General features: G+C 38.5%; 3 protein-coding genes across 4 annotated transcripts; all 3 read right to left on the bottom strand.

Moving 5' to 3' along the window:
- Positions 1-1550: 1550 nt before the first annotated feature.
- rpl13 (ribosomal protein L13) lies at positions 1551-5591 on the bottom strand. Its single transcript, XM_079217096.1, has 6 exons — positions 5566-5591; positions 4973-5093; positions 4204-4345; positions 2826-2999; positions 2201-2257; positions 1551-1753 (listed from the first exon to the last, which is right to left on the bottom strand). The coding sequence occupies exons 2-6, from the start codon at positions 5074-5076 to the stop codon at positions 1595-1597; spliced, it is 636 nt and encodes a 211-aa protein (XP_079073222.1). The 5' UTR covers positions 5077-5093; positions 5566-5591; the 3' UTR covers positions 1551-1594.
- Positions 5592-9514: 3923 nt separating this feature from the next.
- Positions 9515-13295, bottom strand: gcshb (glycine cleavage system protein H (aminomethyl carrier), b; the record flags this gene model as incomplete). The annotated part of the gene is made up of 5 exons (XM_079217461.1): positions 9515-9904; positions 10048-10179; positions 10277-10340; positions 11863-11942; positions 13148-13295. The coding sequence occupies 5 exons, from the start codon at positions 13293-13295 to the stop codon at positions 9807-9809; spliced, it is 522 nt and encodes a 173-aa protein (XP_079073587.1). The 3' UTR covers positions 9515-9806.
- A 1382-nt stretch (positions 13296-14677) lies between these two features.
- On the bottom strand, positions 14678-21431 carry kars1 (lysyl-tRNA synthetase 1). Of its 2 annotated transcripts, XM_079217577.1 has the most exons (15): positions 21352-21366; positions 20565-20730; positions 20105-20249; positions 19834-19999; positions 19651-19744; positions 19074-19260; positions 18246-18371; positions 18024-18143; positions 17672-17834; positions 17209-17382; positions 16923-17008; positions 16751-16836; positions 16538-16664; positions 16259-16402; positions 14678-15361 (listed from the first exon to the last, which is right to left on the bottom strand). In XM_079217577.1, the coding sequence occupies exons 2-15, from the start codon at positions 20702-20704 to the stop codon at positions 15281-15283; spliced, it is 1839 nt and encodes a 612-aa protein (XP_079073703.1). In that variant the 5' UTR covers positions 20705-20730; positions 21352-21366; the 3' UTR covers positions 14678-15280. The 2 variants fall into 2 exon arrangements, with proteins under 2 accessions (XP_079073703.1, XP_079073704.1); XM_079217578.1 differs by lacking the exon at positions 20565-20730 and having other exon boundaries at positions 21352-21431.
- Between the last annotated feature and the right edge of the window lie 3444 nt (positions 21432-24875).

The following is a 24875-nucleotide window of genomic DNA, read 5'->3' as shown; positions in this document are numbered from 1 at the left end:
TGGTGTAACATCATCCAGTTTTCCACCAGCAGCTCCCTCGAGTAGGGGTATTTTTGTACACATGTAGGTTTTTGGGATATTTTCAAAGACACTATCCATTCTAAAGTTGTTCTGCTTGCTGAGGCTAGCAACCGCATCCCTGTTGATGGCAATCAACCAGTGAGCTTGTTGTGTTCCAGCGGACTCTACTTCGAGTAACATTTGCCGTTTTGATCTACAAATACAAAGATCTTCTTTCCCTTTTTACATACAAACGTGATACACACAATACATCATAGGAGTGACGCTGATACTGCATACATGCAACCTCATTGATTTCAGTTGGATTGTGGAATATTTGAGAAGCAATAACCAGAGAATGTTTAATGTATGATGAAAGACTCAAATGAATAATTATCAAATTTGTTGCCCATTTGACTTCTGTCAATAGACTCCTTGATTAACTGACTAATCTTGTATCATGTTGCATTAACCCATCTTTCATCAAGTAATATTAATTGAAATTGCTTTTTATATGTAGTTGATCATAGGACAAAGGCAATTCTCATCTTGTCTGGTAAATAATGAAATGTGGGAGTTGTCGTTATTTTTGCTTTAAACACATTTAGGAAAGGTGGTGAAAGGAAATGGTTCTTAAAACCCAGTGTCCTGTTGTGTTGTGACGTGTTTTAGTAAACAGATACTTTGCAGTACCTTATCCCCAGAATATATAGAACCATCCATTTAAGTTTCCATTTCAGCCATATCAATCAGCCCGGGTCCAAAATGTCTTAACTGTCCACTCCCCTTCATTAACTGAATTATTTATTTGTATTGAGGCAGATAGAACACGGAGACACAGACAAGGACATTCCGTCTCACCCCAACCTCATTTTTTTGATTCTGTTGACTGGGGAGCATTTATTAATGTAGATATTTCATAATGGAAATGACTAATGCATTTGAATGAGAGTTTCTCCGCACCGTTTTGTTTATTAACTTTTTATTTATTCATTGATCAGAACGCCACAGGAAACCCAACATGAGCAGTTTAGAAATGTCCAGATTCTGTCGTCATGGCAATGTATGTTTTGGGTCATGTCTGCAAGCACATAACCTCAGAGAAAATACAAATTTTAAGGGATTTACAATTCCTCAATTACAGTCCTTAAACCTTGCTCTTAAATTCTTTAATGTGCCCATTCATGAGCTACATGTTGTGCCTCTAGTGCCACCTACTGCTGCAAATATGAACCTCAGACTGATGCCAACATATTAGTGAATTTAATGAAGTACAGTGAGTGGGAACAACTACATTTATCTTTTGTACCAACCAGTCAGATTTCACACCTGACAGCTGCCCAGGGCTCAAATCTTTAAGTTACTGAAACAAGTAAGTCACAGCAGTAAATAACGAAAACTGAAGGTCTTAATAATCATTCAGCTGTACTTACTGCACAGTGCAACAGAGCCATTGGCAAAAGGGCTTCTCAAAAAAGTCCACTGGGTTAAAGTGTTCATATTAGATTTTTTTAACTAAAAGGATCATAATCATGACAGTCTCGCATTGATATTTTTAAACTCTTTATTTTGCAAAGTTGTATAGTGACCATTATCACTTCTTCTTTTCCACGTCCTGCTCAGCAGCCTCTTTGGCTCTCTTGGCACGGATGCCGAAGAGACGAGCATTGGCGCGGGCCATACGCAGGCTGGCGAACGCCTTGAAGTTCTTCTCATCCTCAGAGATAATCCTAGCCTTCTCGTTCTTGTGGACCTGAGAGCAGAAAGACAATCACGTGAGTGATTTTTCACATATTGGTTCATAATTCTATATTCAACCAAATCCAGCAATTGTAATGTTGACTGACGCAAATAGACGCCCAATGTTGTGGCGTCAATATTTTGAGCCAACCAAATTGCTTTTCCAGCTTGATATTAAGAAACAGTCATCAGAAAAAAGGTTCAAGTGTTTCATCAAAGAAATACAGAGATTCCGGAGATTTATCATCATCTGACTGCTATGAGGCAAAACAAACTGATTGTAACTTTCATTTCTGATACTCAATAATACAGCCAGTTTATTGAGAGTAATTTCAAGAATAGAAGTCTGGCAAATTGTCTGCCGAAAACGCGTCACATTCATTTCCAGTGATCCTATTGTAATCAAGAGGAATATACTTTTGGATATGTTGGGTGCAATCTTTAAGGAATGAAGACTTACCATCTTAATGGGCATTACGGGCCCAGTGCATTGAGTCGCCATCTTAAGCTCCTCCTCCTGAAAAGATAGTTAATTCATCATTGCAATGAAAAAGATCCATATTACACAGTAAGGCAGATAAACATCTAGCCATCACTAGCTCAATAAACCGTGTCCTGCAGCGCTTATGGAGGACTGTTATCACTGTACTGCATTTATGAAAGTTAAAATGTATAGATACAGAGATTAGGGCTAAATATTTGAACACCCTCAAAGACAAATCTCTACACTATTATTGGTGCTGAACGAAGTTCATCATTTCAAAATGCATGAGGAATAAATTAAAGTTTTTTAAGCAGGTTTCTTTTGGTTATTACTCTTAAAAGCTTGTGTAAAAGCGGTTATTCATGTTCACAAGATGGAGCAATAGTAAAACACTTGAGGGCTCCCAAATTGCACTTTACAGATGACTCACTCCTACAAACCATATACCTTTGATAAATGGTTTAGCACTTGTTTCTCAGGAAGATTACCACACAATTGAAACAAAAAACAATTCATTAACAACCACTAGTCTGCCACTTCTTTTGAGACTGGATGGGAAGTTTATTTTAAATGTTCCATGCAACATGAAAAAGAAACTTACAGTGCTGTCTCCCTTCTTGGGAGCAGAAGCCTTCCTGGGGAACAGGATGAGCTTGGAGCGGTACTCCTTCAGGCGCTGCACGTTGGCCTGAAGAGACTCTGTGGATCTGTTGCGACGGCGAGAATCGACTGAGATGCCAATGGTGCGAGCTGTCTTTTTGTGGATGCCAGCTGCCTGTAGGGAGGAACATAGCACAATAAGTTAAACATAAGAAAGAACTTGATGGAGATGCTGATTTTATTTTTCATTTTGAACAAAAAAAGAGCAGTCATCAGATAAAAGGGTTCAACGTATCATCAAGAAAATACAGAGATTCCGGAGTTTTGTCATCATTTGACTGCTGTGACACAAACACATAAAATACCAGCTCGCAGCTCAGCATTGGTTGATCATTGGCCAACAAGTTGTGTGCTTACATATAGATACATATTTAAAATATGAGCCTAGTCCTGACTGGAGTCTTAGTAAGGATATTATCGGTTTTATTAAAATAGCATTGACATGGCTAAACTATTTGCATATGCTGATACATATTAATATCAATTAATTGAGTTGAAGTGTTGCAGCATTAATAATAATGCAACACTTCACCCTAATAAACTGGGGCACAGCACGCTCCAAACCACCCCACAGTCTATTTTAGTGGAGAAATATCTTGTGTTCACATTTCAAAAGCCTGACATTTTACAAGAAATGTGTGATATTTGCTCAGATTATCTGGCTTATGTGGAGGATGAAACTCCCTAGATGTGAAATGTGCTGTGACTACACCATGAGCATTTGTTGCCCTCTACAACTTTAATAGAACTGGTGGTTGTAATAAATCGTATAACTGAGAATGAGGTCCGACAGTAAAGCAACTAGTACCGCGTATGCCGCAAACTGTACAAAGTAGGCTCATCCGAAAAAACTTCACTAGTAATCATTTCTGAGCCTACTTCTTATGAACGAAGTCCACATGTTCTGGGATGATGCACAGCAACATTCATTTAGCCTTTCTCCCACAGCAGGAAAGTACAGGGGAGGAATGGATAGGTAAGTCTGGCAAGAACATCACATCTTTGAGCAGCCTGTTTTTCTACAGCTAGTAGTTTATTTTGATTGGGTGGGATGCATGATTCATCACAGAAAGGTTGAGTTTGTTCTAGTTTGCATCCACAGTAGTGATCAATAGCATTTCTGCCAGGTTTTAGAGTTTAGTTCATGCTGACAAACAAACATGTTTCTACCCGACTACACAAGACAATCAGTTGCTTTACTGCTTTATATTTCCCTTTGGTGTTGGATTACATAATTAAGTTATCCCAACAGTGCCCAGTATTTTGTCAGTGAATTATTATTACCGATTGTAAAACTACCATCAAATAGAAGGTATTACCTTGAGCTCCTCCAGAGTGAAGCCACGTCCGGATCGAACCTTGGTGTGGTACCGGATTGTGGGACACCTGACCTGCGGCCTCAGTGGTCCAGCAACAGGACGGGGAGCAATGAGACGGGCCTTAGCCTGACGAGCCTTTCGCCTAAAGAAAGAGATATCTCAATTAAATCCACAGTAACAAAATGCCTCTTTCAGTCCCAGAAACCACAATAAATATAATGTACAGGTCTGTTTTGCATTCTCTTGTGCGTTCCCACCATGAAACGGTGGCAGTCGCATCAAAGGAGGATCACCAATATAATATTTTGCATACATAGTATGTTGGCAATGTCACATACACGTCAATGAGTGTAAAATGGCTGTAGAACAGAGCAGTCATCAGATAAAAGGGTTCAGTGTATCATCAAGAAAATACAGAGATTCCGGAGTTGTGTCATCATTTGACTGTTGTGACACAAAAACACATAAGATGGTACTTCGTCTTCTGAACACATCTGTACATAATGACACACTAGACAAGGTACATTATGCTATTTTGGTACCCAGGTAACACCTGAGGTGTTCCCAGACAATATATACAACACATGCCTTCAAGAAAGACACAATCAGTATGTAATGTTTGTAGAGTGCACATTCAGGTTATTGTGCATTACTCCATGTCCGTGCAAACAAAATACAGACAAAGTGTTTAAATTTAACCAAAGTGATTCTTTTCTAGTCCACCATGATGCGACTGGACGGCGTGCAGCGCAATGCAGAGGGTTCTCACCTGCGGGTCTTCCTGGCGGGCTGGTTGAACCAGGTGCGGACTCTTTTCTGCCAGTCTTTGTGGAAGTGAGGGTTCAAGAGCATTCCATTCCGGCTGGGGGCCATGACTGCCTGCTTCTTCCCTGCAAAGCAGCACGACACACGGACATGAGCGGACTGTCATGCCGGCACACCATGATTATCGGAGGCTACAACTGCGATGCTAAGTGCTAAGCTAGCAGGTTAACGAGGTTACTGGTCGATTTGTTAGGCAATTCATGTATGCGGCCGCTACAAGCCGTGATAACTCGGCCTTTCCATTTCGCAATACGTATGCTGGATTTTATTTCACGGGACATTATAAAAACGTGGCGCTATAGTTCGGCCTAATACGTTGTGTGCTAACGGTCACACACAGACACGACTCGATCGGGGACCACTACTAATACAGATGTTGTTCAGCAATTTATAAAGGAAAGTTTAAGACAATAATCACCTTGTTTCAAAGGTGACGAAACGCTCTATCAAGGGTTGTAATTGAAATGAACATATATCGATGAAATAACAAGGATTACAGTAGATTACTTCTGAAAGTGTAGAGATAAAATACCGTACCTGCTAGGGAGGAAAATGGCCGAAAGGAAAAAGGAAGTTGTAATGCGGTGGATTGTGGGATATGCGTCAAACAGCCAATGGCTGAACAGACGTAATCAAAGAGTATATAAATGAGCGGATCTTCACAAGGAACATCCGCTAAAACGTAAAATGTGAACCAAATATTTCCGAATATTTAATGAAAGAATAGGCAATATAAAATGCAATCATTGTGATAAAAATATATACTGTAAAAATACAGATAATCCTGCTATCGGACGTCTATTCCCGTATGTTCCCTGTGCAATACATGCACATCAAAACAAATATGTTGTCAGTACCTTAACCCTTTCATGCATTAATTGTGATAACCTCAGTCAGGAATTTTTTTAACGGACACATATAATTGCATATATATATATATATATATATATATATATATATATATATATATATATATATATAGTATATATTATATACATATATGTATATATTAACACACAGATACACATATCATTGTATGTATATATATTATTGGGTTTATAAATATATATATAAAGTTGATATATTATATATATAAATATATATATATATATATTTTATATATTATATACATATATAGACAGATACACATAGCATTGTATGTATGTATGTATATATATATATATATATATATATATATATATATATATATATATATATATATATATATATATATATATATATATTATTGTGTTTATATATAAACAGATACACATACTTTTATATATATATGGTGTTTATTTATGTAACACCCGTCCCATGTAGCTATATAGTATTATATGAATCTGCTAGGTGTAGTAGTAGTATGGGCGGGGTCCTGGGTACAGTTTTAAAAGTGATGGCACTATTGTCTATCTGCATGCTAGTGTCTTGTGGCACAAAGCCACAAGACACTGCATGCAGATGTACCAGTACTTGGTTCTACGTATACATGCAGAATCATCTGACCCCGCCCAGCGGATCCTTGATAAACTTCAAATCTATGCATGTATGCAGAGGATCCTGCTCTCACTCACACTTTCTGCTTGTATTTTCAGTTTTTTTCACTTGAGCCCTTAGGTGGCACATCCTGGGATTCCTCAACCTCAACTCTCTCCGCCCAACTCCCTCCTCCCAGCATCAGCCTATAGCCAGTGATGCATGATGTCCAATTAAGTGGACAGATGATTCATTGTAATTTCCTCCCAATACAAAGTCAATACTTGGAAAATGTATGAATGATACAATTCCTTAGTTGTTACTTGATGTCACAAACATTTTCATACCTGCAGGGGTCTCTTTCCATAGAAGGATTGGCAAGATATTGATGAGTGACTGGGTCTTTCTGAACTTCTGTCAGCCATCTTGGTTTTGAGAAATATATCTTGCACTTACAATGGCTTACTACTGAGTAGCAGTGTTTTGGATGATGTAATAGCATTCACTTTAGTGGTTTATGTGCAACTAACTATGCCATCAAAACGCATTCATAGACAAGAAAACAACATTTTAATAGCTGTCCACTAGTGAACTCTATGCATGAAAGGATTAAGGAATAGATTAATATGCACAGCAACTTTCTCATATACAGTCTATGCTGAAACGTGAAATCACGTTTAAACAGTGCACAGAAGGAAAGATTTTGTTTCAGGAAAACTGGAAGTAAGCATGTATAAATGCATAAGCATGTTAAATGTATGATATCATAGCAATAGCAATGTATTATTATTATTTATTTCATAATTGTTTTCTATGGCTTTACCACAGTTAATGGGCTGCAATTGAGTTTGGAAATAAAAGTGGAGTTCCAAAAAACGTGGAGATTTATTTAACAACTTCTATTTCGTCACCAAAGATTGGACAAGGATAGTAGCCTTTAAGGCCTCACAATTTATACGTATGTATTATTATTGAGGATGCTGTGAGTTTTAAGAATAAGAAATTTCCATTTGTGAAGTTTTAGAATTATGCACTCAATTTGCTACACTTTACATTTATTGTCCAGTATACAAAGACCATTACTTACTATTTCTGGATTTAAAGGTTACAGTCAAGTTGTCAAAGTAAGTTATAGAATTAGATTCAATTCTATATAGAATTGGATTCAACTCCCTCTAGCTCTCTTCCGTCCCATCAACCGTCAGTTTTACTCCAATAGATTTTATTCTGAATATTTCTCCTACTCTACTGGCTATGGCTAGTAATTAAGGTCCAAAGTGGACAGACTATAATGGGTCGTCAGGTCTGCAGAGAGAACCATTGGTTCCAGCCTGCCCTCCATTCTGGACTTGCACACCTCCAGTCAGGAAACAGGCTGGAAAGATCACTGCAGACCCCTCACACCCTGGACACAAGCTGTTCCAACTCCTCCCCTCTGGTAGGCGCTACAGAGCACTGTATGCCAAAACCACCAGCCACAGCTTCTTCCCACTGGCCGTCACTCTGATGAACAATTAATCAGTCACCTCCATCTGCACCATTTTCACTTTTGTCTATTTTATATTTATATTGTTTATTGTAAATTGTGTATAAATACGTAGAGCAAAGTGAAACCGGAGTTAAATTCCATGCATGCGTAAACACACATGGCCAATAAAGCTGATTCTGATATGAAGACAGACAACAGTGTAATGAAAACTGCTCTGAAAATTGATATAATGAAGACATACTAATTTATATTCTGTGTAGAGATTTATGATCAAATGCAAAAAACACTCCCCTCTGTTATGTGCATAAATTAGAACAGTCCTTAGAACAGCCCTCACATGGGAAAGGACTTTTTCATTTTGTGCTTCATGTGCAACCTTCAGCACACTGTGACAGAGTGGTGCTGAACAGCACACTACTTGCTGTAATGACTGCAGTTTTTTCAGATGCATTAACATTTAATGATAAAGCAATCCGAGTTATCTGTAGAAAGATATAATAAAGGCCATCTAATGAATAGTTACTTATTCCTTACTAATTCCAAATCTGATCACATGTGAATACGTTTAAGACATTTTTCTGTGTGCACTTTTTCTATGCTCACACCGGTCTGAATTCATATCTCTGCATGTCACAGAATCAACTTGTCCTCTGTGAACACAATGGAGGTTCAGAAAAACATTTAAAAAGATAATTATAGGCAGAGACCACTCCTTTCAGTAATTGCTATTGCAGTGAGCGTAAACTGTGCCATGGTAAAGGAGATTCAAGTAAAAACAATTACAGTTTAGTGATTCCTTGATATTAAATGCATAGGATTACTTGGATTGCTTTTATAACTTTTTTTGACCTAAATTGGTTGTGTAATGGATCTGACCAGCCTAATGTTTTATTATTTTGGAGCAGGATATCAAGCGCAGACAGGTCACGTTTGAATGTTTTGAATAGCAGACCTGGATGGTACACAAATAGGTTCAGCACAATATACCTTCTCTTGTAAGGACATTTGCTTAATAAATACAATTAAAAATAAGTCTTATTTATAAATTATTTAATAGGAATCTTATGATGAAATTAACTAGATTATCTCAGTGACAATATTTCAATTAGTTAGTTTTAGCCAAGAAAACTAATTTCTGCTCTTATTTTCTAGTTTTCAGTTTGAGAGTGCAGTTTATTGTTCACCACTTCATTAATCATTGATCAGTTGCAATCTCTGCCTTTCTTTACACGGGGCAAAAGTCAAGGTGTGTGGAACTATATCAAGCAAAAAGAAGAAGCACATGTAGAGCAACATGATATGAAAAAGCCTACAACTCATCACAAACTCTGCATGAGCTTCTCTTAAAAGTTGAAGTTACATTGTCCTGGTTGCTGTGTGAATTTATGTCATGTTGACACCAAGGGCATCGCATCACAACACACTGTTTCAACTGTGAGTTTACAGACCTAAGAAAGAAAGAAGAAAAAATATAATAGGGGTGAAAGGAACAAATTTTATTAAATTAATGTGACACGGCTCTTACAATCGCTTCCCGGGCTGTTCTGTGTGCACACGGAGCAAATCATTAGAAACAAGTGTGCCAACAGATCTCGAGATTAAGAGCCCTTTTGGTTGGCTAGTAGCTAAAAAAAAACCTAACCTTATGTATTACTGATGATTTTTTTTTAATTATTATTATTATTATTATTATTATTATAGCACAATTTCAGTACCAAAATAAATAAGAGTGTCACACAAGAGGTTAGTAATCCTACCTACTAATCTTTGATTGCAATTACATTATAAAAACCGCACAGTGGAATTTATCCATTTATTCTTCAAGTGACTTTATAAATGTATCATATGCAGCTTGATCCATGAGGCCTTCAAGTTCTTCAGGCTTTTCAATCGTCATCTTGATGAGCCACCCTGAAAAATAATCAAATTAAAAAGAATGTTCTGATGAACAAGCGGTTACCTTGTTCTGGTTTGGCAACTTTTCATCTATCTTGGCAACCAATGCACTTGGAGAAATGTACTAGCAAAGAACCACAGAGACTGGAGACGCTTACCCTCTGCATAGCAGGCTTTATTCACGAGTCCAGGATTCTCTGCCAGCTCTGTGTTGATTTCAGTCACTTCTCCTGCCAGTGGTGAGTATAGCTCGCTGGCAGCCTTTACACTTTCCAAGGCACCAAACTCCTCTACAACACACAGAGACACAGACAAAACATGACAGCTACTTCTCATCACACTGCTGGAATTACTTTCAGAAATGTGCTGTGTATTTTAGGCTCTTACCCAACTGTTCAAGTCTTTGGCCAACTTCAGGGAGTCCACAGTATACCACGTCACCTAATGCTTCCTAAAATGAGAACTACATTTTTATATACGCAAAGTATTATATCAAGTGAGTAAAAGCAGTAATCCAAGAATGTCTTATAAACAATTCTTGCACTTTAAAATAAGGTTGTTTCTATTGAAGATGCACATCTTAAAAACATTCTCATATAGTTCATGAAAAAAGCAATAACAATTTAAACATTGGCACTGTATATTTGCCCAAACATCACTCAATCAGGAGTAAAATATCCATTTGATTGGGATTGTTTTTAACCACAGATTAATTCACATTTGCTGTAGTGAGTATTTATACCAGCAAGACAGTGAAATGTCACCCAGTTTAATTGTGGTGCAGATCTTCTATGTTTAAATCGTTTTAGAATAGAGCTCATTGACACAGAGGAATAAGATACATATAAACAAACACAGACAGACAATTGTTAGTCGGCTTATTCTTTCAGTCTACCGACATTTGAAAAAGGCTGCATAGTCAGATTTGCAGTGAAGATAAAATTAGCAAAAATAAATCACACTAATTTGTACATCAGTTCAACCTGCAAACTGTTGCAGTATACCCAATCTCACTGAGATTACTGGCTCAGAGAACTTTTTTGTGTGTAACGTTATGATAAAGTGCAGCTAATCAGCAGAGAGACACTGGACCCAAACTGTTAGCACAACTGATTTTGGAATTTAAAGGTCTTATACGAAACTCAAATGTGGTGGCCGGTGCAACATACTCTACTGAGTGGTGGGAATGTGCTTGTATTGATTGGCCCGAGCATGGTGAGTCCCAAATAACCGATTAGAGTCCAAATGTTTCCTTTAGAGACTGAAGGAAACCTTTCTGGCTTTAACAGGGCACAGCCTAAAATAAGGAAACTATATTGAGACTAGTTAATTGTTGAAGCCTCAACATCATTTTAACTGCAGGAACACTGACTTGGTCATTCTTATACTTTAGTTTATACTTTTACAACACCCTGAGGTAATCAATAGTTGTGGCACCAAGCCGGTCTTGATCCGAGATAGACTTTCAATATTTGACCAAACAAATAATTTCCTCTTCAGATATTACATTTGCAGTGTCACTTTAGAAACAAGCAACAACAAACACAGTAGACATCACCATCTTGCATCACCTTCCTTAAATAACGTTTGTCCGTTCAGCAGCAGAGATGAACTAATTAGAATTTTTGATTTAAGTGGCTGTCAGATTAGCTGTTACTGCTCAACATATGAATACAACGCCTCCAAGCAGAGCAATCTTTTCTCTAAAAGCGGCATTCAGGCCAAAGACTAAAATACGCCTGCCGTCCTTGAGACTTTCTGCACACCACAGCATTTTGGTGGTAATCAATTGTCTCAAACAATAGTCATAAAACAGGGGATTAGTTGGTCAGAGTACAGTTGCTGCAGGTGAGGACAAAGTGCAGTTCTGAACTGCAGACATTAGCATATCATTATTTTCATATTGCCATCAGTGAACCTCTGAACCAATTGTGTCATAAATTAAAGATTATTAACAAGACCCAACAACCTACCTGAGCATACTTGCTGATACCAATTGTGCCGATTCCACCTTCCACTCGTACCCACTCGTGCTTTTCTGTGAACTTTAGGGCTGCGGAGAGAACAAGGGAATAATTTAGCTTGGCACAGATTTATTCATTAGTGTGAGTCACCAACATGATAGTAGATGTTTTGTATCTACCACCTTTCAAATACAACATGAAACTATGAATAGTGAATGAGACACAGCTCTGACAATGATAAGAAAATGAGCCCACCAGAGTGAAAGCACATCATTCGGATGGTCAAAGAACATCTTTCTGTACTATGGACCGACATGGAAGAGAAGGCTGTTTCTTATGAAACACCATGTGCTTTCAATTAGAAATAACAAAGCTGTACTTTACAGGTTGCAATGAAAAAAATGAACATCTCCAAAATCAAGAGTATTCTGCAGGTGCAATTTTGGATCCTGACCATCAGTGTTTAGACAGAAAAAAGGAGAGAATCTGGTTGATTCTGTAATCTGCAATTAAAAAAACTGGAGTTAGAGCATTTTGATTCCATGCTCATGCTGTCATCTTTACAATACCACGAGGGAAGAATCACAACGCCTCAACAATTTCCAGTGTTGGCATCAGACAATGCGTACAAAATACAGGTTTGAACCAGATTGTGAACTGTGCAAGACGCTGATGCATGACAGGGGAGAGCAGTCAGTCCTGAGAGCTGAATATTGCTAAAGGGCTGAGGTAATGTCTTTCTAAATATTATAATGAGAGCCTTAAAAGGGGCAACATTTCACAGGCTGGAAGAATAATGACTGAAAGCAACAACTAGGTGAAAAATAATTAAATTGTTAAAATGTTAGACCACATGTAGAACCACACAGGCAATGTACCACCCCACAGCCATTTGTGGTATCCAGGATCATGGGTGACTTCTGTTTAATAAGCTTTAAGTTGGTGCACGAGACAGGCCAAGCCTGTGGTAATTTGTTGTTTCCGTTTATTAATTAACACCCCAATTTGAAGCTCGTGGTTTGGCTTTTTACCAATTTCATCAAATAAAGACAAAAATAAATTATTGTTGCATAATTTAAACAACATAACATGCGGCTGCTAAAGTATTGTTTGCGCTTCAGAGTTAAAAACAAAATATCCGCCCTCCCTGCTCCTCCTCTTCTCCGCTGTGGGAAAGTAACACAAACTGCGTGAGTTGTTTCGCCCATTACAGACAGCCCGCATGCTAGTCTGTAACATCACAGCTCCTGTGCACAGCCATGTAAATGTGCTTTGTTTATTTATTGTTTTTTACCTGTGGACAGCACCGAGGTCGAGCTCAGTGTCCGCGGAGAGTCGCTCCTCCACAGCAGCCGAGAAGAAACCTGCGCTGCCGGCGAGAGCTGAGGCAGTCTGGGAGAAAAGTTTGCAGAGAGGCGCCGTAGAGCCACTCTCATCGCCATCTTCTGTCAGTGTGTCTGTCCCACTCGGGTGCACTTACATTTGACTGCGGGAGCGCGCACCATCCCACTGTTTGCGGACTCCCGCCGGGAGGAAGGACGCGTGATGGTGGGAGGAGGGTGAGTTCACCCAACATATAACTGCAACCGTTTCCACTCGTTAATCATCGGACATGAACACTGTCGGGTGAAGTATTCAGAGCTTCTACTTTAGAAAAAGTAACTTTAAAAATAAGCGCATTACAAGTAAAGCTTTTGCATTCAAAAGTGGGCTTGAGTAACACTCCAAAATGGCTACTTAAAGTCCCATTTAAAATAAATAAATACCACTTTTAGACTTTTATATTGAATTATTATTATGAATGCATATACATCTAAGAAGCATGTTAAGGTAGTGAGTGGTTGATGAAAAGTAGTTTATCCACATTGATTCATGTTTACAAGATGATGTATGTTTTGCATGTAAAGTAGTTGGTAACTGTAACACGTAGGCTACAATATGTTCTAACGTAAGTACAAATAATCAATTAAATAAGGACCTACAAGATCAGTAATTGAGTAAATGTACTTAGTTACTTCCTCCCTTGCAAAAATATTGCTTTGAAAAAGAGATGGAGCATATCCACCTTTGGATGAAATGTGCTTCTAATAAATATGTGCACATTTCAAAACTTGCTTTAAATCCCGGAGCAAATACATTTATATAACTACTGGTGTAATATGTGTCGCTCCCTCAGAGACGTGGTAATGTTTACACCAGTAAGGGTTGTGCAGCCTTGAGTTTGAAGAATGACAAATCATTTTGGTTTGGGAAATGTTGCACTCCTAAGGGGGCAAGACAATGTCTTCAGTTACTTTTTAAATACGCAGAATTGAAATAGTGGGAAAGAAAAATAATTGTGACATGGAATTTGACAATACACACACTAATAAGTAAGAAATCATTAAGATTGCATTTTTAAAGTAGCGTCTCATTTAATAAAACAAGATATTTAAAAACAGCCTCATGAAAAGTAATGGCCTACTGGCATTTCATTATAATTGTATGCTTAATTTTTCTTGCATCACCTACTGTAATGTTGATTAAGATATTTACTCAGCTGCCAGGTCAGTGCAATTATACCAGGCCCTATGCTCTGTCCCAGTGGAAGAGTCAAAAGTAATTTCCCCCCAGCACTAAATAAAGTATCACAAAGTCTCAAATTCATGTAGAAAATTATTCAAATAGTTTCTCATGTACAGAAAAGATGATAATCATTACTATGAGCAGGATTTTTAAATCAGCGGGCCTCAAAATCACCAAAATCCTATCATATTCTGTAAACTTTTAAAATACATTGAATGTTGTTCTGTGAAAAGACCAAAAGCATCACAAGAGCAAACAATGTTGATTCATTCTTTATTCCGACATTGCCATGTTTCAACTTCTTGGCAGAGGAATATTTAATTTGTGGATTCGAGCTTGAAAAGTCTTGAACATGGAATACAAGCAGACCTGGTAAAACAGATGCATATACCGAGAACACGGGTGCTTCAGCTTTATTATGTGGTGTATCTGCTCTGTATTTGGTAGCCAGAATCAAGCACCCTGTGAAATATCTCAAAGCATATTCAAGCCAAGTTTGTATACAACAGCCAATCACACATGACTTCCTGATCAAATACCATCCATTTACCTTCTGGACGCCAATGCAGATTAAAATGTCTCCTTAGAGTCACACGAGGAGGACGCAGCAAATATGATTGCAAAAGTGTAAGAAATACAAAAGGAAAGAAAGAAGCATTTGTCATAATTTACCAGTCGACCATGTAACTGAGACTAGATGATTTCCCTTAACTACAGCACCAATCAAACCTTTGACAGACCAACATTGATAAAAAAAAAACAAAAAAAAAAACTGCAGGCCTCACTGATGATCACAGTGAGGTAAAGGCTCCTACTCCATACGGACTCCTGCCCAGATCTGGTAGCAGGAGCAGTCATGTCATTAGACGGAGGTGCCATCTGTGGGCGCTGTGGCCGCTGTCTTGTTGTCGTCAGGCTTCATAGCTGGGAAGAGCAACACCTCCTGTGAGAGAACAAAACTGTTTTAACCCTTACAGCTCGTACATAAGAGGACCACTGTTGGCAGGGGAAATGTGTGCAAGAAATGTGCTTTCTTGATTACATCTTTTTAACCCATTGTTCTTTTTGTCCCATTAATCATGTGTCCTTCTGTTGTTTTTTTTGTCTGAACAAAGCCTGAAATCCTAATGAGGACAACGCAGCTATACAATTGCAGCAGTGCAAACAAAGTTTACATTCAGTGTTTCTCACCAAAAAGCATTACGTTTATCCTTGAGGTCTAACAAACTAGTCTTCTACATACATTTGCAAGCTGCAATGCAACAGATTTTAAAGTATTCAAAAATGCTCTATATTTTTGTATACTTCGAGTACATCCTACATCCTGACTAAGGATTGTTCCATTCAGTATGCATTATATTGGGACACTACTTACTCTTGAACTCTTGCTCAAATATCTGCTGCGCAGAGGATTGTGGGTCATAATAGCTAGTGAAAAATGCTGGCTTGCACACTGCAAAAAGCGACCGGATGCAGTGGGACAGTGGCATTATGCAATTGACATACTGAGCATTGAGACGTACTAAATCTCTTTCTGGCATTCTCAATAGTATGGTAGTATGGGTATTGGAATGCACAGATTGCTGCATATTTCATCAAATTCCCACCAACTGTTAATCAGTGTGAAACCATTGGCATTTGTGTGCATGCGAGTCCTCATGCAGGTGTACGAGACAAACAAAAGGGGACCCACTCATAGAAAAACAGCTGCAGAGCGTTACTAGTGGTCAAAATACCACAGTTTTCCCACATTCAACTTCTAAATGTATTTTGTCGTTGCGGTACAAGGATTTAAAAATGACTCAGTCTGCTAGCATCATGATTCATACGACAGCTTTACCTTGATGTTGTTGGAGTCCGTGAGGAACATGGTGAGACGATCGATGCCCATCCCCCAGCCGGCAGTTGGTGGCAGCCCATATTCCAGAGCTGTGCAGAAGGTCTCATCAATGAACATGGCCTCATCATCGCCTTCTGCTTTGGCCTGAAAAAGATCCACCATAACACGTATTAACATGCACCAATATATATACACTAACAGTTTAACAATACAGAGCCATAACCGAAATATTGTGACCATGAACCAGAAAAAAACAAATATATACTTCTATACACACACCATGGCTTGTTGCGCGAAAAGCTCCCTCTGTCTGATCGGATCATTCAACTCAGTATAAGCATTGCAGATTTCCTTCTTCATCACAAAGAGCTCAAAACGCTCCGTTAGGCCTTTCTGTGTTCTGTGCCTGTAAAAATTGAGGAAGTGTTAGTGTGAACCTGAACGTCACATCTTTAAAGGATAAATGTGAAGTTGAAACGAGGCGTTTCTCACCATTTTGCTAAGGGACTCATAATTTGAGGATGTTCACAGATGAATGTGGGGTTGATACAGGTAACCTCAAGGAAATCTCCAACCATCTTAGGGGAAAATGATATGAGTAAATACCTCATGGTGAAAAAAACAACAACTGTACAACAAATGCTTATGTTCATCAATGGAGCACCTTGTCAAGGAGGCGGGCAGTGGTTCTGGGTGGAGGACAGTCAATTCCTTTCTGTGCACACAGGTCGTCAAAGAATTTACGTGTCTCTGAAGATAAGAGTGAAAGAGAAACATGAAGAGAAATCTGCTGCTAGAATAAAAACAATTGAAATATTGAAATGACATGAAGACTAACCCCTGTATTTGTGAAAGATAGAGAATGTCACAGAAACAAAAGCTACTCTCAGTTTTCAGAGGCAGTTGACTTCTCACATAAAATCCATCTCTACATTTCTACAGGCTCTCACCATCACTGTCGTAGCTGTCAGTAGGGGGGAACTTCACTCCCATGATCTTCTCTAGGTCGTGTGTCATGCTCACTCTTCTGAATGGCGGAGTGAAGTCAATCTCCTGGGCCTGTCCCTCCGGGCCATCAGGGTGATAAATCACCTTGTATCCTCCAGTGATGTGTTTCACCATTCCTGAAACAAAGAGGGCACCACTGAGTTAACTAGAGGAGTGATGAGGCTCCCTTAATGGCATGCATTACAATCATGCATGTGATTGTAAAGGCAAGAAATGGCAGGGTTGTCAGTTTCATTAGTCCAACAGGATTTTAAAAGACACACGTAACAAAGGCAATACAAACAAATCAAGTCAGATATTAGCAAGACTGCAAAAAGTTTTTTGCTGATTAGTTTTTTTTCTTCCATTGGTATATGTTCACCAGTTTAACTATTTCTCACTATGCTAACTATCTGTTTTACTTACCCGAGAGTAGTTTCTCTGTGATATCAATCAAGTCATGGTAATCGGCATATGCCATGTAGAATTCACAGGTGGTGAACTCTGGATTGTGAGTAAGATCGATGCCTTCGTTCCTGAACTGACGACCAATCTCATACACTCTGTCCATTCCTCCAACCACAAGCATCTGTGGGAAAAGTTTGATATGCAGCGTTAATATTTAGACATTGGACATGTAATAAACAACTTGATGTATACAACGAATGAATATATTTCTGTACAAAATGCTCACAACATAAACAAAAATATGGAAGTAATTGATTACTGAGAAGAACAGTTCTTGAAAGTGATGGATGACTTCTGAAAGGCGTATTACCTTGTGGTAGAGCTCAGGTGCAATCCTCATGTACAGGTTCATATCCAGCTCATTGTGGTAGGTAATAAATGGACGGGCGACTGCTCCACCAGGAATAATGTTCATCATTGGTGTCTCAATCTAAAGTAACAGCAAACAGGATTCAGCAAAGCTGCACTGACAAATTACTGACTATGTTGTTTAGATGTAGAACAAATACTCTCTACAGACACCAACTCTTACCTCCAAAAATCCCATCTCGTCCAAGAACCTGCGCAGGTATGTGATGATTTTGGAGCGAGTTATGAACTTTTGCCTCACGTAGTCATTGAGAATCAGATCCAAGTAGCGCTGACGAAATCGTGTTTCCTTTGAGCGAAAGATTACACAGTGGTGAGAAAAAACTGCTTCAACATTGGCTGTTGTATTGACTGGTCACCTTGTCCTCTCCCCATCAGCACAGGCTGCTGTGAGCTAATTTACTAAAACTAACATAACAATGAAAAGCTTTGAGGTTTTCCACTTTTGTGCAACGTTAACGGCCAACATGAACGATAAGATAAAAACAGTAAAGTCTGCCTACATGTTAAAGTAACGTAGACCAAGCAGCTCATGTGGTGCTTTTTATGTTCTGCAACTGTAGCATGAAGTCAGTAAGAAATTAGCAAGCCAGCTAGCTAACTAACTTACTAACCTGCCTCTAAATGAGTAAAATTGAAGACCTTGAAGCCCCCTCTCCGAGCTCTGGCCATGTCAATATGTTTTTCACGTTCTGGAGGCATTTTTCTAATTTCCAGGGAAGAGGCACTACAATCTCTGGCAAATCTTGTGAATCTTTAAGCTTTTTCATGAAAAGGCGGTGGCGGACTTGTCTATGTGAGGACGTTTCAGTCTCACTAGCCACTACCCTAAATGCATTGAAAATAGTGATACATAATAACTAATGCTTCTGCGTTGTGTCGTCCATCCTCACTTTTTAAATGTGGTGTTTGCAGAAACGTGTGAATTTGTGTCTTTTTGAGAAAAAGGCCAGAGTGCACTAAATGAGTTTACCATCACAATGGGCACTACCTTGTCTTTGAGGCCAAAGTGGAGGTGGGGCAACATGTGCAAACATGGCGATAGTAGGGTCATTTCCACGGGAATGATGCTCAACTCCCCCTTTTTTGTCTTCCCTGGGTTACCACGGACACCGATGATATCTCCGCGGCGCAGTTTGTTGTTGATGGCCACAAAGGCGTCCTCAGACTTGTACGTTCTGACAGAGTAGGAGAAAATATGCAGAAATGAAATCCCTGCATGCTTAATCATCCACAGAAAAAGTACAAGGTGAAATGATATGCTGTATAACATTTCACAACACAAAAATGTGACGATACGAATAATCTGTCAAGAAGTCTTGTCTTGAGTTGAGTGGTTATGCAGCCGATGAATTCCCCCAGTAACAGTACGGACATATGTTTCAAGAACAAGAACTACATCAGTGTGTGACAGCATGAAACCAAAATGTTTTCCTCCACGCTCTTCTTTCTGTTTTAACTTGAACACAGGCTGTTCACCAATGCATCCAGCTCTGTACGACTCTTCATCTGCCTACAGTTATGATGCCTAAAAAATGATGTATTTTGACGGTGGCATCATTCTGTACCTTGAGGTCGCCATGACTTGCAACTTGACGCCTTCACCTCGCAGGTCATAGAAAATTAGCTTGGCACCAGAAGCCCTCTTGGCATGGACACGGCCTGAAAACCATATAACATGATTAACAGGGAACCTACTGTTGGGGTACAGTGCACATACAAAATATAAGATCATAAAATATTCCTGGTACCTGACACATTGAGAACAACATCGGTGAGCTGATCTCCAGGCTGTAGATGACTGTATTTCTCGATAAACTCTGTGAGTGCCAAGTCTACATGATACTTGTGAGGATACGGGTCCTCTGCTGTGCCCTTCAGTTCCTGGATGGCCTGCGTGCGGATCTTGTAGTATTGCTATGTCAAAGGGAAACAAATTACATTTATACACAAAGGATCAACACATTAAAAGGTATATTAAATGTAAGAGTAAGGTATATGATCAACACAGAAAAATCTTACATTTGGGTCAAGTGCCTCCTCATCCAACCCACAAGCATTTTGAGCTCCTTCGTCGTTGGACTCTTTCTTTTGGTCCAACTGCTCTTTGACCCTGGCTTCTTTCTCGGTCGCCTTCTTATCAGCTTTCATTCGTCTCTTCAGCTCACTGATAAGATGAATACAAAAATTAGTCATAGGTTAAATATTGTAGTTTGCAGTTAATGATGCAACAAACAACGAATGAATGAAATTAATTGCATGGGTGTTCAAACGGTTTAGAATAGAATAAAAGTGTGGGTATGTGGGAAATAATATATTTGTGTGCCGTTTTGTTATTCTGGTGTTTGAGATAACAAACAAGGCTACGCCACAATCAACTAATAACAGAGACAAACACTCATGCAGAAAGGGAAAGGGGACCACATTTTCTCTGATGACAAAAGGTTGGTTGATTTTCTCATTGGAATGGAAATCCACCAACCTTTTGTCACCTCTCCAGCGAATCCCGTAAATTTGAGCTGAGACTGCATCTGTACATGGGGCAGCGCATTTTAACAACTGACCCCTGACCCCAAAGGCTCGACGCAGCTGCTGCCTGGCTGCCCTGACCAGACACAGCATGCTGAGCTACCAGTCAGCGGACAAACCTGAGAAAATAGACAGACAATGTATTTTACATACAATAGAGGCTGTCTTAGTTTGGCCCACCAGGCAACATATAACGTGTCTGTAGAGACACTTTTAGCCAGGGGAGTGTCAGAGGTAACATACCGTCAGTGCTAGGAAGTAGCGTTACAGGAAGTCAAGAAAGACGAAGGACAATGCAGTAAGCATGATTTAAGAATATTCTAGACTCTTATATACCCCTGAAATACAAAACAACAAAGTGCTCTGCCAGAGTAACATTAATAAATGTACCATACATTACGTTTATTATCGAAGATAATGAAAAGAAACCAAACGATTTTACAACCAATACAAAAAAAAGTGGATCTTGTAGTTTTACAGTTGAGTAACCGACACTCTCGCGCTTGGCTTCAGCTCATGTCCAGGACTACAACTACCAGAGGCACAACCGAACTGCATCCTGCGATGTGGAGGCTCGTGGTCTTCGCTATCATCTTCTGACCTGATGCAACACTTAATAAAATTGCCTCACCAAGTTGAAACGTTCACAACTACTAAAACAACAAAATATTCGATGCAAACGACACCGAGTAGAGAGCCGAGAATGGTTAACATGCGACGGGAGACAAGAATAAGCTCACTTTTTGCTGAGTTTCTCTCCGTCCAACGCTGTCCCGTCAGCCATGTTGTCGATGCTGCGCTCACAAAGATCATTTGACACGCACGCGCCGAAAAAACGCGAGAACTTGATGGTGCGTTTGGGTGACTGTCAGTAAACGGGAATTTATACGTCAATGAAATAAAACTACAGTATATACAGCCACACAAACACAATCGAGTGTAGACAATTAGAGGTTGCAACTTATTGTTTGTCCAGGTGGTGGCGGGATAAATAATCTGGCTTGTTTTTTATTACAACTACAACAAAGTGCTGGTCAACATGTAGTTTTGACCTGAAGTAGTGCTAATAAAATATTAGGGTTAGTAACAGTTTCAAAGTCAGCATAAACTTTTGTCTTTATTTTATAAACAAACACGTTCAAACTCACAAACAATTATTAGACTTCAGTTAATTTTTAAGCTTTTCATTTATTTCTAGTCTGAATCAAATCTCAAATGTTTTGTTCACAATCACTTGAAGACATAATGCTACTCCTTTAGTTTAACTCATTACATACATTTAGCTGAACCTTTCATCCAAATCGACTTTCAATAAGTGCATTCAACCATGAAGGTACAACCCAACAGTGCCACAATCATGCCAGTACAACTTAATTAATGCTGATCTACTTCAAGTGGCACACATGCCACGAGATAATAAAATGATTTGTCAATTTTTTCTTCTTTAAAAATATTATTTTATGGTTCAAGGTGCAGTCTGAACCGACGAGTTTTCAACCTGTGACAGTGGGGAGTTCGTTCCGTAATGAAATAACAGTCGGGATTTAGTCGAGCGGTAGCCTCGCCCCCTACAGCCATATTGATAAACTGAAGCTTAATTCTAGACTGAGCTTACATGTGTCCTTTGATTGTGACTTCTGCTTTTGTAAAGACCTACAATTCAACTGTGATAACACTTATTTTCTACGATAACTTGTCAGGTGGGCAATCAATGTGGTTAATAAGGCCTCAACTAGTTTAAATGTGTAAGTCACAACCTCAAATCCAACATAAACAGTAGTTGTTGTTTTTAACTCAAATGATGTAAATACAGGCCACTTTACTTACTCTTCTGTCCCATTTTAAACATATACACCTCAAAATTCATATTGAACAATTACAGCTAATTTTACTTTAAATTTCAGTAAAGTGTAAAAACTAAAGTCTGGATCAAATCTCAAATGGGTTTTCAAAAACACATGAAAATAGAATTTGTCTAATTTGGTTAAGCACAACAAATACATTATATCTAAATAACATAAGTGTTGAGCAAGACACACACAGTAAATTGTATATGTGAATGAAAGCAGGATGAAGGAGCCAGCGGTGACATTCTCATGCAGCTGTGGCATAACTGTCATCTTTTGGTTTTCAACTTGAAGTTGATCCTTTTTTATTAAAATCAAAGCCAGGTTTAGGTGTTATATTTTCCTGTGTGGCATAACAAATAACTATTCCCTGTATTTTGTATATTCATGTCTGATTGCAATTATTGATAAATCAAATCAAACATAAATCCCAAGCTTTCTCAGAATTTATGTGAAGCATAGCACAGTCTGTAGGAGGAGGGAACATTTCTCAACAACCAAACATGTTGCAGTAAAGCCATAATTATATCTTTATTCCCTGTATTACTTCATAATACAGAAATGATCTCTTATAAAATGTTTTCTGCAAAACTTCCGCAGAAGTCTGATGTTGCATGCCGAAAGCTATTTGTGGCATTAAAAGCAAGAAGAGGCAAAGGGATAACACTTAATGGGACAAAACTGCCCATCTATGACAATGATTTGCTTTAAGAGTATGCATACAAAATATAAAGAACTGTACACAAACTGTAATGAAGTGGGTCAATTTCACAATGTGTGTTGGCTTTTAGAAGATATGACATATAAGCGAGCATTTCTGTGAACACTACATGAAAAAAAAAAAATCACCAGCCATCTGTCACGGGCTCTTTAGCTGTGCCAGAGCAGGTGTTTTGGAACGGTATTAAATAAAACTAAAACCACATATTCCTGAATCGATGTGTCATCCCATAGCCACACATTCTTCTGCAGTAGCTGACACCAAAAACATGAAATAAAAGCTCAGGGGCCTAATATTTAAAGTATATACGTTTAATATAGATAGCAGCAAGTTTACAGAAATGTAATTGCAAGAGAATCAAAAACATCGCAGCAAAAGCCAAATATTAAGAAAGCTCCCCCAAGGCTGATTATTTGACAGATAGGAACAGAATGGAAAGCTTTCCCCCTTGCTATGTCCAGGACCGAATAGGCTGTTTACTAGAAGAGTGGTTCACTTATGTTGGGAGTGAAGATACTTTAAAGATACAGAGATACGGAAATGTTGAGAGAGCAAATGGATTTAGGAAAATAATGAAAACAGATGGTGAACAAATCAGGGACAAATGTTTTGCAGAGTGTATAATTCAGGACATAAATCTAGTATGCATTGAATTTTACTGTGAGAATGACATGACATCCTCGTAACACAGAGGTCCTGTGAGAAATCTGAAATATTAGGAACCACTGCCCCAGTAAACACTAAGCCTGGATCCACAAGAAGGCAATAAAGATGACTGAAAAAACATTTGTGACCCATGTTTCTCACACGCACACGCACACACACACACACACACACACACACACGACTGAGATGGTTGTTGAGAAGAGAAATTTACATTTTAACTGACTAAAATATTTAAAAATCGGTTTCAGGCAACAAACAAAGCAAAGCAAATATTTCAACAAGCAACATAAATAATAGAAAGAACATCTACTTTGGTTTCTCCTTTATGCTGAAAACAGAAGATGCCATTTAGAAAAATATATATTCAAAAACTAACAGATCTACATTTACAGTATATTAGCTGCATAGCAGTTTCAGGGAAAATTGGTCTGCATCTACGTTGTATAACATAAATGCAATGGATACTTCAATACAAACAAGTTAGATGCATGACAGAAATTGCACTACACGTTTATCAACCAGAAACGAATTTATCTGGTCACTGTTGTCGAGCATTTAAAGTACATTTAAAGTCTTATGGCTTAAAACATTCTAGTTAATTATTACTGGCAGAACCAGCAAGGTGTTAAACAGGCAACAACGGCAAAACATCTGGTTGCTACTACATCACTTCCTCAAGGCACATGTACGATATCTACTAGTCTAAAGTGACACTTTAGTGACACCTGTGATTCCAGATCAAATTAAATGAATGGGTAATGTTAAAAGAAAAACACTTGTTCTATTGCAAGAAACAGATAAAGTTAGTCTGTAGCATCTTCATGAAATATGAGACATTTTATCAAAAATCCCACTGTTTTCTATACAGTTAGTAGTGACTGTATAATGAGTCACTCTTTGATATATTTCTGATGTTTATTTCTTTGTAAATACAAAAATGAGGAAACTGTAATTTCAAAAAAGTAGTTACCTCCACAGTATGTGTATACAAGAGCATTCTTAGTGAGACATCTACAGTAGACTGTATCAG

This window comes from Taurulus bubalis (genome assembly GCF_910589615.1).
Source record: "Taurulus bubalis genome assembly, chromosome: 4".
In the NCBI taxonomy this organism is placed as follows: Eukaryota; Metazoa; Chordata; class Actinopteri; order Perciformes; family Cottidae; genus Taurulus; species Taurulus bubalis.
This window is presented reverse-complemented; position numbering and strand designations above follow the sequence as displayed.